General features: G+C 26.0%; 1 protein-coding gene across 1 annotated transcript in view; it reads right to left on the bottom strand.

The window, feature by feature from the left end:
* LOC100205733 (prostaglandin reductase-3) overlaps nt 1-12559 on the bottom strand; it is a 56438-nt gene extending 43879 nt beyond the window's left edge. Inside the window, exons 1-5 of the mRNA XM_065791762.1 lie at nt 11928-12559; nt 8732-8816; nt 5352-5450; nt 2575-2673; nt 2427-2466 (exon numbers count right to left, since the gene is read on the bottom strand). Coding sequence (XP_065647834.1) covers nt 2427-2466; nt 2575-2673; nt 5352-5450; nt 8732-8816; nt 11928-12058 — 454 coding nt within the window. The 5' untranslated portion in view covers nt 12059-12559. The remainder of the gene's footprint in view (nt 1-2426; nt 2467-2574; nt 2674-5351; nt 5451-8731; nt 8817-11927) is intronic.
* Between the last annotated feature and the right edge of the window lie 4662 nt (nt 12560-17221).

Here is a 17221-nt window from a genome sequence, read left to right as displayed (position 1 = left end):
TAGCCGAGAAAACAGTGGACATTTTGGACTTTTGGAGGGTCAAAGCATCCAAATGCCCTATGCTTGCAAGGCTTGCTTGGCAGATTCTGGCTATCTCAGCTTCATCTGCATCTTCTGAAAGAGTGTTTTCAAGTGCAGGGAACTTTTGCACTGTAAGGAGAACAAATTTAAGTGTTAGCAAAATGGAGCAGCTAATGTTCATGAAAGAGAACAGTAAATTACTGAATGAAATTTCAGATATAAAATGGCAAGGCTACTTTTAATTTTTTGCTAATCCTGAAACTTGAACTCCTTCAGTACAAATATTCATATTTCAATTTTTTTTTTTGTTATTTGTTATTCAATGTGATAAATGAATTGAGTTGAATTGTTTTGGGTAGTTTTACTTCTTTGGGTATTTCACGGGTATCAAGTATCGGGTATTAAAAACAATCAGGTATTACCCGATTTAAAAAGAAACGGGTATTTTATAACTTTCGGGTAATAACCGAAACAACTACCTGGATCCGAGTTCGGGTCTCGGGTCCCTAATGGAGAGTTTACAAATTTCTTTGTAAAAATGATTATTCATATTATTTGAATTTATGTTAATATTATTTTCATTCTTTTCAACAAGAAAATCTACAAGATGTAAACTTTTCCTTTAAATATATAATTTCAAAAGCTTTATTTTTCTTTTATCCTTTTTCCAACTTTCTCACTGAATCTTTAATTTTTCCTACTTTTTAATGTAAGTTACATTAGCTTTAAGGTAGCAAGAATTTGATGTGAATAAATCCTAATAACATTGTTTTATACACATTTTCTTCTGAGTTGGTATCAAGTTTCTTTTGCATTTTGTTATGTTTGTCCACATTTCCATCCCAGAAAGCTTTGCAAAAAGTTTGTCAAATCTATTTTTAGAACCACAATGGTACCCTATTAGAAATAGCTTCCAAACATTAACTATATAACATTTTGCCATTTTTACAAATCTAGTATAAATTTATATATATATATATATATATATATATATATATATATATATATATATATATATATATATATATATATATATATATACATATATATATATATATATATATATATATATATATATATATATATATATATATATATATATATATATATGTATATATATATTACGTTGTTTTTTAAGAACATTGAGCTCTCTATTTGTAAATTACGTTAGTGTATTTTACAAATAGAGTGCTCAATGTCCTTAAAGAACAGAGCAATAATAAATTAGTAAAAAAACACTTATCTAACTTTTTTCTTCAACTTGAAGTTTCACCATTGCTGGATCATCAGGAAGAGTTCATTGCTGGATCATCAGGAAGAACTTTTCCTGATGATCCAGCAATGGTGAAACTTTAAGTTGAAGAAAAAAGTTAGATAAGTGTTTTTTACTAATTTATTATTGCTCTGTTCTCTAAGAACATTGAGCACTCTATTTGTAAAATACACTAACATAATTTACATACATATATATATATATATATATATATATATATATATATATATATATATATATATATATATATATATATATATATATATATATATATATATATATATATATATATATATATATATATATATATATATCATTGACTTGCTATTTATCAAAAAGTAATTACAATATGATTGTATAGATGACATTTAGAGATTGCCTTACAACTTTTAACCCAAGCTGCTTTCAGCCCTCCTCCCCGATGGTCCTGAGCCAGCTTAGAGGACCCTGTATGAAAATATTTATGAAAATCACAAGCACCAAATTAACAAAATAAAATAAAAAATAATGAAATACATGATCGAAAGTTAAATAAGGTATAAATAATGCTAACATGCTATGAATAACCTTTAGATAAAACTTTAGGAGAGTAAACAAAAAAACTAGATAATAGTTATAACAGTACATATTATTGTTATTAAATGAACAAACAAATATTAAAGGTTAAAAAGTTAAATCAAAAGAAAAGATTACTATTTTAAGATTGTTACTCGATTGCTTTAACTTTGAGTTTTAGTAGGAAGTCCATAGTCGATTAAATCGAATATTCAATTTTTTAAAGTCAACTAATTTTGACTTTCGACTAGTCAATATTAAGTCGATTCAGTTGAAGTTGATAACAATACTAATATACATATATATATATATATATATATATATATATATATATATATATATATATATATATATATATATATATATATATATATATATATATATATATATATATATATATATATATATATATATATATATATATATATATATATATATATATATATATATATATATATATATATATGTATATATATATATATATATATACATATATATATATATATATATATATATATATATATATATATATATATATATATATATATATATATATATATATATATAAAATACTTACCTGTTATTAAAACATTTTCTTTTGGTTTCAAATGACCAAACTGAAGTAAAAAGCAAATGTTTGAAAATATCTCACACTGTGAAAATTACCTATATCAAACAAATTATTTAAACTCTATTCAACGTTAGTAAGACTTTTAAAGTAAAACCTGTTCAAATGCGATAGAAGCAGTAAGTCCACTAATAAGTAACGGAATGTACTCAGGTTTGACAGATGGCAAAGGTAAACAGTATTTTGCTGGAAGTATCTGTAATACAATTTAACTAAAACTTTATGCAAACTTTTTATAAATATTTCATAAAATAAAGTTTAAGTTTAAACAAATTCATATTCAATTCTGTATATTGGACACAAAAAAAGTTTGATAAAAACTTGACTGTTACAAAATTATTAGGCATTGTTATTTTACACAAACTAGGAACTTCATAGTAAAACAAGTTAATATAGTAAATAACTCAAATAAATAAAAATAATTTTTACTGTTCTTATAACTTTTATAAATTTTTTTCTAAAAAATAATTTATTTCCTTGTTTACTGTCATGTTTATTTTAACACTTTATTTATATATTTCCTGACCTGTTAATTTCCAGAAATGGATCCTTAGCACAAAATGTCAAAAAAAAGATATCTAAACTATTTAAGTTTAAAAAAAAAAAATTAAATTTTTTAACTTTAATATCTAAAAATGCTTTTTCTTAATTTACTTTTTTTACAGGAATGTTTTCTATTACTTATATTTATAATATGCATATATCACTTATAATATACATATATTTTAATATATATATATATATATATATATATATATATATATATATATATATATATATATATATATATATATATATATATATGTATGTATATAATATATATATATATATATATATATATTATTAAAAAAATTTTGTCAAGTGGTTTTCTACTAATTTTTATATATATACATATATATATATATACAGTTGTGGTCAAAAAATTAAGGCAGGCTACGTTTTTTAAACTTTTTTAACTGATTGTTTTTTTATGGCGTAATTAACTTCAATAAAAATAATTTTTTTATCATATTTTGATTTTTGAAGATATTTTGATTTATTTTACACCGTCAGGTTGCCATAGTTGTGATATTATGGGTATGCGTGCCATAGCGTGATATTAATAACTTTGTTAAAGGTAAAATAAATGCACTATTTTTGGAGGGCTATTCTCAAAGTAGTATAGCAAAACAGTTAAAAATATCAAGATGTGCCGTGCAAAATGCTTTACGTGTGCAAGAGTATTCAAATCGCAAAAATTGTGGTAGAAAACGTGTGAGTACATCACGAGAAGACCGCTTTTAAAGAATGTTGTTAATAGTGAGCCCCACACAACATCTGCAAGGTTATCACAACTTGCTATGGAAAGGGGACATACTATTAGTTCGAGAACAATTAGAAGAAGGTTGTGTTATGACTTTGGTCTAGTTGCAAGAAGACCAGCTAAAAAGCCTTTATTAACTCCATCTCGATTACAAGCCAGGATTAAATTTTGTAAGAGTTTAAAAGACAAGACACAGGAATGGTGGGAACGCGTAATGTTTACAGACAAAAGTACGTTTCAACAAATTAGAAGCACAGGCTATAATTATGTTAGAACACCTGTGGGAGAACGCCTGAATCCAAAGTATACCATAAAAACAGTAAAACATCCTCCTTCAGTCATGGTATGGCGAGCAATCACAACGCAAGGATGATGCGAGTTGCACATCTTTAAAAAAGGTGAAAAAGTCAATGCACAAAAGTATTTAAGTGCATTGAAAGACAAAGTGAAACTGCACATGGAAATAACTAAAACCAGCATTTTCCAGCAAGATTCAGTACCTTGTCATACAGCTAAAACAGTTAAGAAGTGGTTTACTGATAATAAAATTGAATTATTATCTAATTGGCCCTCAAGTTCACCCGATCTTAATGTTATCGAGAACTGCTGGAATATAATGAAGCCGAAAGTTGCAGCACATCAGCCAAAATCTGAAGAACATCTTTAAAAATTTCTTAAAGAAATGTGGACAAATGAAATCATTCGAGAATTTTTTAAAACATTAGTACATAGTATGTCAAAAAGAATACAAGCCGTGCTTGATAATAAGGGACATCCGACAAAGTATTGAACTATATCATTCAAGTCATTTAAACTTTTGCTATAGTTTGGTGCTATAATTATTATATTATTGAACATTAACAATTTTTGATAATTTTTATTTATTTTTTTTCATTTATTTTACATTTTCTATTGAGTTTATTCAATAAAAATTTACACTGTAAAAATTGAGTTATTTTTTATGACGTGCCTTAACTTTTTGGCCACTACTGTATATATATATATATATATATATATATATATATATATATATATATATATATATATATATATATATATATATATATATATATATATATATATATATACATATATATATATATATATATATATATATATATATATATATATATATATATATATATATATATATATATATATATATATATTGTTATCATCATTATTTTAGTATTTTTGTTTCTTTGCAAGGGTTGGAAACTATTCTTGCTGAGAAAGCAAGTTTATTTTTATCTGGCTAGAAAATGCTAGAAAAATTTTTGATCAAGATTCACAATGATTGCTTGATGATAAAACTTATTAATTTCATAATAAATAAAAAAGAAACTCAAAAAATATTTTGTTAACTGTAATTAAAACAGAACTGAGTTCTTAAAAAATCAGATCATGAGCATATTTTTTTGGCCCAATAGGACAATGAAATCTTAATGAATCAGATTGTTTTAATACAGTTTTGAAAATATAAAATTATTTACAAAATTAATTTCTTCATAAAGAAATTTTTATAAAACCTTTTCTTTGCCTAAAATTACTATGCATACAAACATACTTACAACATATTCAGCAAAACTTCCAGTAAATATATACCCAACTGATTGCCCTATCATATTCTGTGGTATGCCACTGCCAACACCTTCAATCATGCCTAAACCCTAACAAATTTTCAAAAGATTAAACTAATTGCCCAAAGCATGATGTAGCTTGATCAATTAATATATATAATATATATGTGATAATAAGCTATACATATATATATATATATATATATATATATATATATATATATATATATATATATATATATATATATATATATATGTATATATATATATATAGGCACCGGAGGGAAGCGAGAACTTTAGCCCTTGCCCTAAGATTATAATTTTTCTCTCAAAAATGTAATTATTATGGTAACCAAAATAAAAAACACTAAATTATTTTTATATAAATATATATATATATATATATATATATATATATATATATATATATATATATATATATATATATATATACATATATATATATATAATTGCATAATAAGCTGCACTGCTTTTTAAAAGGCACGGTTGTTACAAAAAAGAGCATTAACTTAAATGCAAATGTTTTTAATTAGATAGGACTATTTGATAAATATAAAATTTAAATTTAAAATAAAGTTAAAAAACCTAACTTATATTGATACAATATTAAATTGTTTATCGGATAAAAAAATAAAATTATTACACTCTAAATTATTGCATAATAATCTTTATTTTATGTAATAAGTAATACATTTTATATTTTAATTACATTAACGTTTTATTCACTTTTATTGTGGAATTTTTAATTGTTGTAATAATTCTTAAAATGCCTGCGTTCTATTACAATAAGAAAATATAAAACATTTTTTATAAGCAGTAAAAACTTTCAAAGCTCTTTGTCAAATTTTTTTGTTAAATAAGTAATTATCTAGACTAAAAAATAACTTTAATACAAAATCTTTATATAAAAAAAGAAAAGGAATCATTACAAAAGAGAAAATAAAAAAAACTTAACTATAACACTAAAAACAAAAAATATAATAAAAAACAAAACGCACAAAAATAAAACGCTAAGATAGTTTAAATCAAGTTTTTAACTGCATTTGGAATAATAAACTTCAAATTTTTTATCATTCTCTTTTTTATTATATTATAGGAAATCCTTTAAAAATAAAGAAACAACTTATTTCTAATGATTTTCTAATAATTATGTACATTTAGTTTATGTTGTAGTTTTTTTTCCATATAAACACTTGCTAGTAAATAATTACGCATACAAAATTAAAAAAATGATACTTGAATCATTTAAACCATTTCAACAAACCAACATATGTTTCTTAAACATACATTTATTTGTTTTCATTTTTTCTTTTTTTTTAAATCATTTAAGTGCAGCAAGCCATGTGATTGTGGCTTTAAACTGATTTTTAAAACTAGGACCTTTAGCATAAAATATTGGTTTCGGTAACATTTAAATGATACTACTGAGTAGTGCATAATATTTCTTTCTTTCGATATATTATTTTTATACGTTTTACTGTGAAAATGAGTGATTATTAGATTTTTTTATAATTTTTTTTTCTTTAGTTTAATTTTCCTAACAAATTTTTTTAGTTAAATTGTTCTTAACATCTTTTAATATTATAGTGCAGTCTAAGGGTTAAAAATTAACATTTATCATAAAAAAATAGGTAATTATATGTAAATAAAAAAAAACTATTTATTAATACTTTATATAAAAAATCATTAGCAGTCATTTTAAAAGAGTTTCAATAATAAAAAAAAATATTAGTAAAGATGGAATGCAAAAAAAAAAAAGATAAAAAAACATATTTCCTTATCTTTTTGAGTTTATTTTAATTGTATTTTTTATAGAAAGTTCATTTGTTTTTAGACACAAAGTCTTTTTATAGAAAGTTCATTTGTTTTTAGACATTTTATAAAGGACAACTTTTTTAGACAGACTGTCGCAGTCAGAAAAAGTTGTCCTTTATAAAATCAAAATATTTTTTTAAATATCATTATTTATATTTGTTATAGAAAATATCATATTTGTTATAAAAAATCCATACTTGTATAATTAATATAAAATAAATAAAAAATATTATAAAACTTTCATTGATAGTTTAAAACAAAAATTATCATAAGTAACTTGTTTCTTTATTTAAAAGCAATTTGCTAATATAAAAACATTTGTAAAGATTAAAGTTTCAATGTTATTTATCTTTAATGCATAATTCTAATGCATAAATATAATTATAAAACATTTTTATTCAATGTGTTTTTAAAATGTTAATAGCCATGGTCAAAACATCAAAACAAAGTGTTATTTGTGTGGTCATATAATGGCATTGATCGCATGCATTCCTGACCAAGCCTGCATACGCAGAGGAGGGGGTCTTATCTGATACAACAACCAGCAATAGTGGTACTCAAGAAGGAGTTGCGAAGCTAATGGAAGTACATTAAGATAAAATGTTACTCTACCTAGCTTGTCATCATCATATTCTAAAACTTGTTGTTGGTGCTTAATGGAAACCCTTGTTTGATAATATTTAGGCCCTGAAAACAAACTGTTTAAAAAATTGAAACAGTTTGTTTTCAAAATGTGAAATTGGATAAAAAGCAACCAATTCAAGTACTGGAAACTGAAAACAAATGGTTGCTGAACATAAAACATAAACTTGTCAAAGAGCTTAAAAATGTTATCTTGCAATGATTTAACAGCTTTTTTAAGAGATGATTATTGTGAATCTGCTGAAAATGCTCTGATAATCTTGGGTGAATGTTGGATGGCCAGCATATATACTGAAAAGAAGTATATGTTTTCAAAACAGATGCAATATGATGATGATACAGATATCAATAAGATTCTTAAAATTAAGAAGCCTACTTATAGAAACTAAAAAAATACACTTTATCACTTCTTAAATTACAAATTTTGTTTATTGACATAAAAAAAGATATATATATATATATATATATATATATATATATATATATATATATATATATATATATATATATATATACATATTAAGAATATAGAAATTAATATCACCAACAACAATACGAATAATACAATATAATAATAACACAAAAAGATAATTAAAAACAAAATATTAATGTTTTCTAATTCATTAAGCCAGAAAATGATTACATTTTGCTTATAAGCAAAGTTTATATAAGAAAAAAAAAAACTTTTTTTTCTTTCTTCTACTTCTATAAAATTTTCTATTTTAATAAAATGTCGCCATTCCGGAAACCACTTTAAAGAAAATAATAACGCCTAAAATTTTATTATTCATACACTGGCCTTAAAAAGAAAAGGAAAATTACATAGAAATATATAAAAGGAAAATTACATAAATTACATAAAAAGGGGTTATTAAAAAAAAAAAAATAACTACCTCAAGACCAACATCAAAAGGAACTTTGTTTATTCCATATCTTCCCGCTGTAACATTGATATCAGTGGCATTGATGCCAGTGTAACTAAAAAAGTATGAAAAAAAAAATATTAAGGGGTAATATTTATATATACATACATATATACACTATGTCAAATATGTTTATGTATTTTACAAAAAAAGTGCTCAAAGTTCTTAAATATCAGAGCAGTAATAAATTAGTAAAAAAACACTTACCTACCTCAAGCATTTACTGTCAGTTTCTTGTTTAGCAGGATATATATGTATGCGGTAGTAGTGCAGTGGTAGAGCACTCGCTTCATAAGCGAGAGGTTCTGAGTTCGATTCCCACTACGTCCCTGGTAGTACCACACTCAATTTATTTCTCCGCGCAGCAGCCTTGTTTGTCAAGGTTCGTGTTTCGGAGTTATAGAGTTGAGAGAGGGTTATAAACACAAGTAGCCTCCTTATCTGTAGTGGCCTTCTTGGCTTTGGGGAGGAGAATTATAAATATATATATATATATATATATATATATATATATATATATATATATATATATATATATATATATATATATATATATATATATATATATACACACATATATATATACAGAGGACATTCTACAAATACAATGAGGGGAGGGAGTGAATCCATAAAAAGAACCGACTGCCTCCTAAAAAAAAAGGTCTTAAAAACAAAAACTCACCTGACTGAAATATGTCAAATACCTGGCTAGCTGACTATGTTTCTCAAAACATACCTTCGTTCCCCTCCCCCCCCCCCCCCACTCATGTAAAATCACCTCTGTGTATACGTGTGTGTGTATATATATATATATATATATATATATATATATATATATATATATATATATATATATATATATATATATATATATATATATATATATATATATATATATATATACTATAGCATATTTATATGAGCATTTGCTCACTTATTTTGCTTATCTTAATCGATACGGCTTTTTAGCTACCAGGAAATCAGAGTGTTTTATCAAAAGCCTGAGGAAAGGGGGTAATTGGAACTGAAAAATTTGTAACTTTTTATTTTATTTTTTAAAATTGTTAAAACCGTTCTCTATTTTTAAAACAATAATTTTTTTTTTTATAAAAACAACAAAAACGTTTGTGTCACCACCCCCCTCTCAACCCCACCCCCTAGCTCACAGCTGAAAGTGTAAAATGAAATATAGAAGGTAAAATATGTTATAAAACTAAACTTAAAACACTTTTTATAAATCCGTGAAATATATTTACTGGTACAATAAAATTTAATGCAATATTATAATAAAGATTATTTCTTAAACAAAAAAATGTGGCAATGTTTTGTTTACCTCTAGAAAAATATTAAAAAAATATTTTCTTTTTAAACTAATCAAAGAGGAAATAAACATTACAATCATTAAGTTCATTAACTAAAATGTTTATTAAGTAAAATTTGATTTTAAGCATTACTAATACTTTTATACTATTTTTAGTATATCCACTCATACCTTTAATACAAAACAATTTATTAATCTGTATTTTTTCCTCCCTAAGGCAGATACGGTAATGTAGGCACCAACTTTAAAATCAGGACAGTGTTGCTCAGACCAAAGCAAAGTCATACATTAATAATTAACCGAGTCAAATAAATTGTCAATGATAAAATTAAACTTTTGTTTTGTAACTTTACTTGCTCTATTTTAAGAAATTAGGCTTTTTCTGATTTCTTAAAATAAATTTCTTGTTCAAGCATCTTTGAGTCTTGTTATTAAATTATGTTTTAAACTTGTTACAAGAGGTTAAATGAAGCACTGGCTATTATCCTTTTTTTTTGTGAAGGTTTAATGTGAATATCCTGGATAAACTCAAAATTACTATAGTTTCTTCTGTTTAGGTCACTGGTTTCTCTTAGAAAAATAGAAGTTCAGTGCCAACACTGAGAGATGTGTTAAGATTTGGTATTTTTCCATATTTCTCAGTGTTGACATAAATAACTTGAATACTAAATGTTTAAAATTAAAAAAAAAAAGTTTCCTTTCAGCCATTTGAAAAGTGACCTCATAAATTTACAAGATGAAGTTATTACATACAAAACTCGGAAAAAGCCCCCCTCCCCCTCCCTCCCCCTCCCTTTTTTAAGTACTCTGTAAATCAAAATTTCTGAAACAGTTTTAACTAATATTATGCTTATCTAATATTAGTATTATGCTTATCTTGTATTAATTTCTGTAGATAGGTCTGCTGTAAAGCTCATAAGATAAGTTTGTTGTAAAGCTGATTCAAGTCTAAAAATGTTCTAATTGACCTTGAAAATATGAATGTATTACATTTTTTTGCAATTTTCAAGGCAGTTCCCTGGTAGCTTAAACTCATTTAAATTTTTTGATAGTTCCGAATTCGATATGTTAAACCTCACCCTTTTTTTAATAATGCTGATGGAAAATCTGATTTTTTTTGTTTTGACCTAAGTATGACACGACCCATGTATGTATGACATTATATGTATATATATATATATATATATATATATATATATATATATATATATATATATATATATATATTTATTTATATATATATATATACATATATATATATATAATATATATATATATATATATATATATATATATATATATATATATATATATATCTGTGCGTGTATATCGCCCCCTCAGTATTATCTTGTTCTATCTACAAATGTAATAAATAAAATATTTCATCTAATATGTAAAACAAATACAAAAAATATATATGAAGGGCTTATTGTGAAACAATGACAAGCCACAAAAACAAATATTTTTGAAAAATGACTTTTAAGTTTTATTTAAATCTATAAAATCAGTGCTTACAGTAAGATGATTTTATAATTATAGCTCCAATTTTAAGAATTATGCCTTAATATCTTTTTGGCTATTGCGTATACTATTTATGATTATAAAAATGATAATAACTCATTTTTGAAAAAAGAGTGGCTTGTCATTGTTTCACAATAAGTCCTTCATATATATAAATAAATACAAAGTTCCACAAAAATATATATATATATAAACACAATGTTGATAACATGTTATAAAGTTATTCAATAAGGTTAGCCTATTTAAATGTAAAATAATCACTTATAAGTTAATATATAAAATAGAAAACAATTTAAAAAATTATAAGAAATAAAAGTTAATTACCAAGACTTCACAAGAACTTCGTTTGGTTTTAAATCTTTAAAGTTTGTAGTAATTATTTCACACGCCTTTCTAAAATCAGTGGTAAGAGAAGTAGCAATTACTTTCCTGAATGTTCTGGAAGCCATTTTCATGCAAAAGTCAACAAAAGAAAAGAAAGCATAGTTTTTATGGTTATTCAGTGGTTGTGGTATGTTGTATTAAAATTTAGAGTTACGATCGTATCTGCTCTATTTCTATTAACTACTAAATGTCAATTAATACTTAATGGATATTTAATTGATTGATTAATTTAATTAAAATCTATATTTAATGTTTTAAAATAAGGAAAAGCCTCTTTCGACTATCTCGTGCGGGCTGCCGGTTACCACCTATTCACAAGCGCTATCCCACTACTGCTCAGTGCGAGAACTTTTGCCTGCTACGTTTCCGTCCTGGGCCAGTACGTTCTTCATTATCGAACCTGGTACATTAGAGACTTCTCTCTAATGACCATGTTGACACTGAGCTTAGCGCGGACGCCTGATCGACATAGACAACTAACCGACAGTGGTCCCGTACTCAAGCCGTTCGATAGTTCAGCCTCGAAAGTAGCTCGATTACAGGTGCGCGCTACTACACCCGGCTTGCGCTCACATGAAAAATGAATTTATTTATATACAAATAAATAAACAAGAGTTTTTTGTGGCTAAAAGTTATTGCAAACTATGACCTTCAATAATAATGCGATTTAACTTGAGCCGCATTCTCCGACTTTTTAAGACATTACGTCTTTTAAATATATTTGAAACTATTCCGAAGTTAGTTTTTAGACACTATTCTTTGAAATTAAACCGACTTGTAAAGATTTTTTTTTAATTTTAAACTTTGTATTATTATAGGAGTTATAAAATTAATATAATTGCGAAAGTTTTATTTAAATCTGATAAGTTTACAAGTTGTTAAGTTCTTAAGATGACTTCTTAAAGTGGTAGATCCTAATTAAAGCTATAATCTTTAAAGAGTACCATACAACTTTTTTTCAATACAAATTGTATTGAAAAAACTATAAAATAAATTAAAAATAACTAAAAAAATACGTTACACAGTCCTATTGCTATCAAATTTTGCAGGTAGCATTCACACATGAGTGTTTATAAAATGTACCAAATTGGTGAAAATAAAAATTTTATTTAAAATTATATGGTATTTTTCTGAAAGTTTATGAATTTCATTATAAAAAAAATGGACCTAACTATCAATAACTTCATTTGCCTTTACAGATTAATGCTAATTTTGGTACATTTTATTGACACTAGTGTATTAAACATATTGTGAAAAATTAAAATGAATTGGATTTGTAAAACTTGAGATATTTTTGTATCAAGTATGAAAATATAGATTCAGAGAAAACGATCGTTTAAAATTTTGTATAAAAATAAAAGTAACTTTGCGTTATACAAAACTAATAAGCTCTAGGTACGTTACGTAATGTAAACAAGAAGTATTTAAGCAGTTAGAAGGAGAAGAAGACATAATAAAATATCTAAAGAAAAGAACAGAAGCTTGAATAGCAGAAAACTTTTTTTTCGTAAAAAAAAGTTTTACGAAAAAGTTTGATTTTTTTCTTGTATTAACACGAAAATGACTAAATTGCGTGTTTTACATTAAAAAATAATTGTTTTAGAAGTAAAATTCAAGTTCCTCGATAATTTTTTCATAAGAATCAATAAAAAATATTTTTTGAGAAAGTGTCAAAAAAAGGGGACCTACCACCTTAGCAAACTATGACAAACTTTGAAATTTCACGTTTGACATACGCTAGTTTTGTGATGAAATCTTATTGTTTATTTTTAATTAGAATTAGGAATTGGGCGATTCTATGGTGTCGGACGTGACATTCAGACATGTTTAAAAGTGTCATTTGTTATGAAATTAAAAAGTTTTTGCTAATTTACTTTTATCGTTAGTACAATGGTGGTGTGTGTTTTTAACCATGTTATCATAACTTCTTTATCTGCAATACTGGCTGTGCTGAAACTAAATTACATGGTGTCAGACGTGGCGGCGTAAAATTCAAAAAGCGTCACGTCTAACACCATGTGATTTTAGTTACAGCACAGCCTGTATTGTAAATAAAAAAGTTATGATAATATGATTAATAGTACACACCACCATTGTATTAACGATGAAAGTATATTTGCAAAAAATTCTTGATTTCATAACAAATGATACTTTTAAACATGTCTGAATGTCACGTCTGACACCATGGAATTGCTGGATTTCCTTTATGTAAAAAAACATAGCGTGAACGTTTTTCTATTAAATTTGTCAAGTACAAAAAAAATGTAGAAAATTAAATGTGTAAGAAAAATAATTCAACATAACTTCAATAACAATGCAGAGCGGGAACGAAATTTTTAATACTGATAAAACAAATAAAAAGTTAGTCACTACAAAGAAAAGACTGAACATAGTAAACTTAAACTGTTCTACTTTCAAACTAAAATCTAAGTTGATATAAAATTATTTAAAAGGTTTATAAATATTTTATAAATAAGTTTAACAAAAGAGTCTACAACAGAGACGCCAAAGAGGCTTTGAAAAACAAGTCATAGGTTTAAACTTTAAAATTGGTGCTGTAAAAAGATGCGCACATTTAGGTCAAATATTTAAAGCAGAAGAGGTGTGTACACCATAAAAAACTTTGCAAAAAAAAACCATTCAATATTTAAAAAACCTCTGGGAAGACGTTACAATAGAAGGTAGGTATGGCCTTTTAAAATTGTACAGGTTGAGGCAAAGTTAAGTCCCCTTTGCTTACAATTTTGAAATAAATAAAAGATCTTTTTTTTTTCAAATAATATGTTTATTTAGCATTTAAATTTATTGTTTGTCAATTTTCAAAAATGATATCAACTTAATGTCCGCCTTTAGCGGTTCTACACAAATCAGCTCTTTTTACTGAATTTTTCATTACATTTTTGAGTATTTCAACCGGTATGTTTTCTATTTCTTGTCGAATATTGTTTTTCAGTTGATCAAGAGTTTGTGGTTTATTCACGTACACCTTTTCTTTTAAATAACCCCATAAAAAGAAGTCTGGAGCTGTTAAATCAGGTGATCTTGCAGGCCAATGCAAATCACCAAAACGAGAAATTATTCGACCTGGAAAAAGGTCTTTCAAAATCCGTGTTGTTTCTTTGGCTGTATATGATGTGGCACCGTCCTGTTGAAACCACACATTGTCTAGATTTTGTTCTTCCATTTGTGGCATTAAAAAGTCTTGGATCATTTGTCGATAATTATCACCAGTAACAGTTGTTGTTTGTCCATTTTCGTCTTCAAAAAAAGAAGGTCCAATGACATTTTTGGCATGAATAGCGCACCAAACTGTTATTTTTTGTGAATACAATGATGTTTTATGAATGATTTGTGGGCTTTCACTTCCCCAGAATCGAGAATTTTGTTTATTGACATGGCCACTGAGATGAAAGTGTGCTTCGTCACTCATTATCATTTTTTCACTAAAATTATCAATTTCTCTCTCAAGATTCAAAATGACATTACTGTACTTCAAACGCTGATTATGGTCTCTGGGCAATAGCTTTTGCACTAACTGGATTTTGTAATTGAAAATCTTTTTTTCAAAATTCGTCGAAGAGAGCGCAGAGAAATGTTTAATTGTTGAGCACGTCTTCTTGTTGATGTTTTTGGTGACTCTGCAACACTTTCACGAACACGAGCGGTATTTTTTTCAGAGCGGGCGGTTCTTGGTCTTCCTGAATGGTAAGAGTCTAAATTTGTTCTATACTGTTCAAATTGATTTGATAAAGCATGAATTGTTTTCTTATCAGGTGCTGATTGATTACGATGTCTTCTTCTCGTTGAGTTAACACAACTGACTTATTTTTTTGAATAAAAATAGTCACGATTTCTTCCCGTTGTTGTGGATTGAATCGATTCATAATTAATTTTGTGCTATTCTACTTTACAACTGTAAAAGAAATAATAACAGTCAATATCAAAATAAAAATTAACAGCTCTTTCAAATAGGGGAGTTAATTTTGCCTCACCCTGTACGTTATTTTTTGAAGAGAATTTTTTGAAGAGATTTGTAAAGTAAAGTATTAAGTAAAGTATTAAGTAAAGTATTAAAGTATTAAGTAAAGTATTAATATAAAATTTTTGCTCACTAAAATGTCTCAAATTATTTTTGAGACATTTTAGTCAGTGGCGGATCCAGCATTTTTTGATCTTTGAGTCATGGAGCTAACTCCAAACATTTATATATTTATACTTATGTCAAATAATGAGAGTTTGCGAAAAATTGCGATGATTGGAGGCTGGGAATAAAAAAGCCCCAAAAATTTTGCTACACCTGCCCCAAACGTGAGAGCAACAAGTTGATAAAATATTTTTTGTACTATTCTTAACTAAACTTATATTCATCTATAATTTTTAAGTTTCATAGTATTATCTCTAAGCGTTCAAAAATTATGACCATATAAAGTTTAAACCCCCCTCAATTTGAGGGGGTTGTAGTTTTTATATGGTCATAATTTTTGAAAGCTGAGAGATAATACTATGAAACTTAAAAACTACTGATGGATATAAGTCTAGTTGAGAATAGTACAAAAAATATTTTATCAACTTGTTGCTCTCACGTTTGGGGCAGGTGTAGCAAAAATTTGGGGGCTTTTTTGTTCCCAGCCTCCAATCATCGCAATTTTTCGCAAACTCTCATTATTTGACATAAGTATAAATATATAAATGTTTGGAGTTAGCTCCATGACTGGAAGTTGGCTATCTCAAAGATCAAAAAATGCTGGATCCGCCACTGTTAGTGAGAAAGTTATTAAAAGAGAGTTATTACAAATCAACTTCAATATGTCAGTAAAGTAATCAACTAAACTAACGTCTGGTCAATGAGTTTCAATCAAGACAAATGCAAGTACATGTTTTTTAATAGACATCACTGCAAACAGCGCAATAAAACTTTAATTTATGATAAATTAAATGGTTTTTGCATTCACCTAATAACGACTGACAAAACAATTCTTTAATCGTTTTTTACATAGTTGGACTTCAAGTTTCGAAATCTATATCAAACTCGTATGTTGCTCTCGGTATTCCGAAACACACATTCAAACATTGGACGCTTGAAATGTTAGACAACCTTTACTGCTCTTTCTCAAAACCTTATTAAAAGTATTTTTTAGCAGCATGGGGATTCTTTTTATCGGAAAATACAAATTTTCTTGAAGTTGTTCAAAATTGATCCACAAATATTTTCTAATCTCTTCAAAACGTGAAGG

The sequence above is a fragment of the Hydra vulgaris genome, chromosome 02, assembly GCF_038396675.1.
Source record: "Hydra vulgaris chromosome 02, alternate assembly HydraT2T_AEP".
In the NCBI taxonomy this organism is placed as follows: Eukaryota; Metazoa; Cnidaria; class Hydrozoa; order Anthoathecata; family Hydridae; genus Hydra; species Hydra vulgaris.
This window is presented reverse-complemented; position numbering and strand designations above follow the sequence as displayed.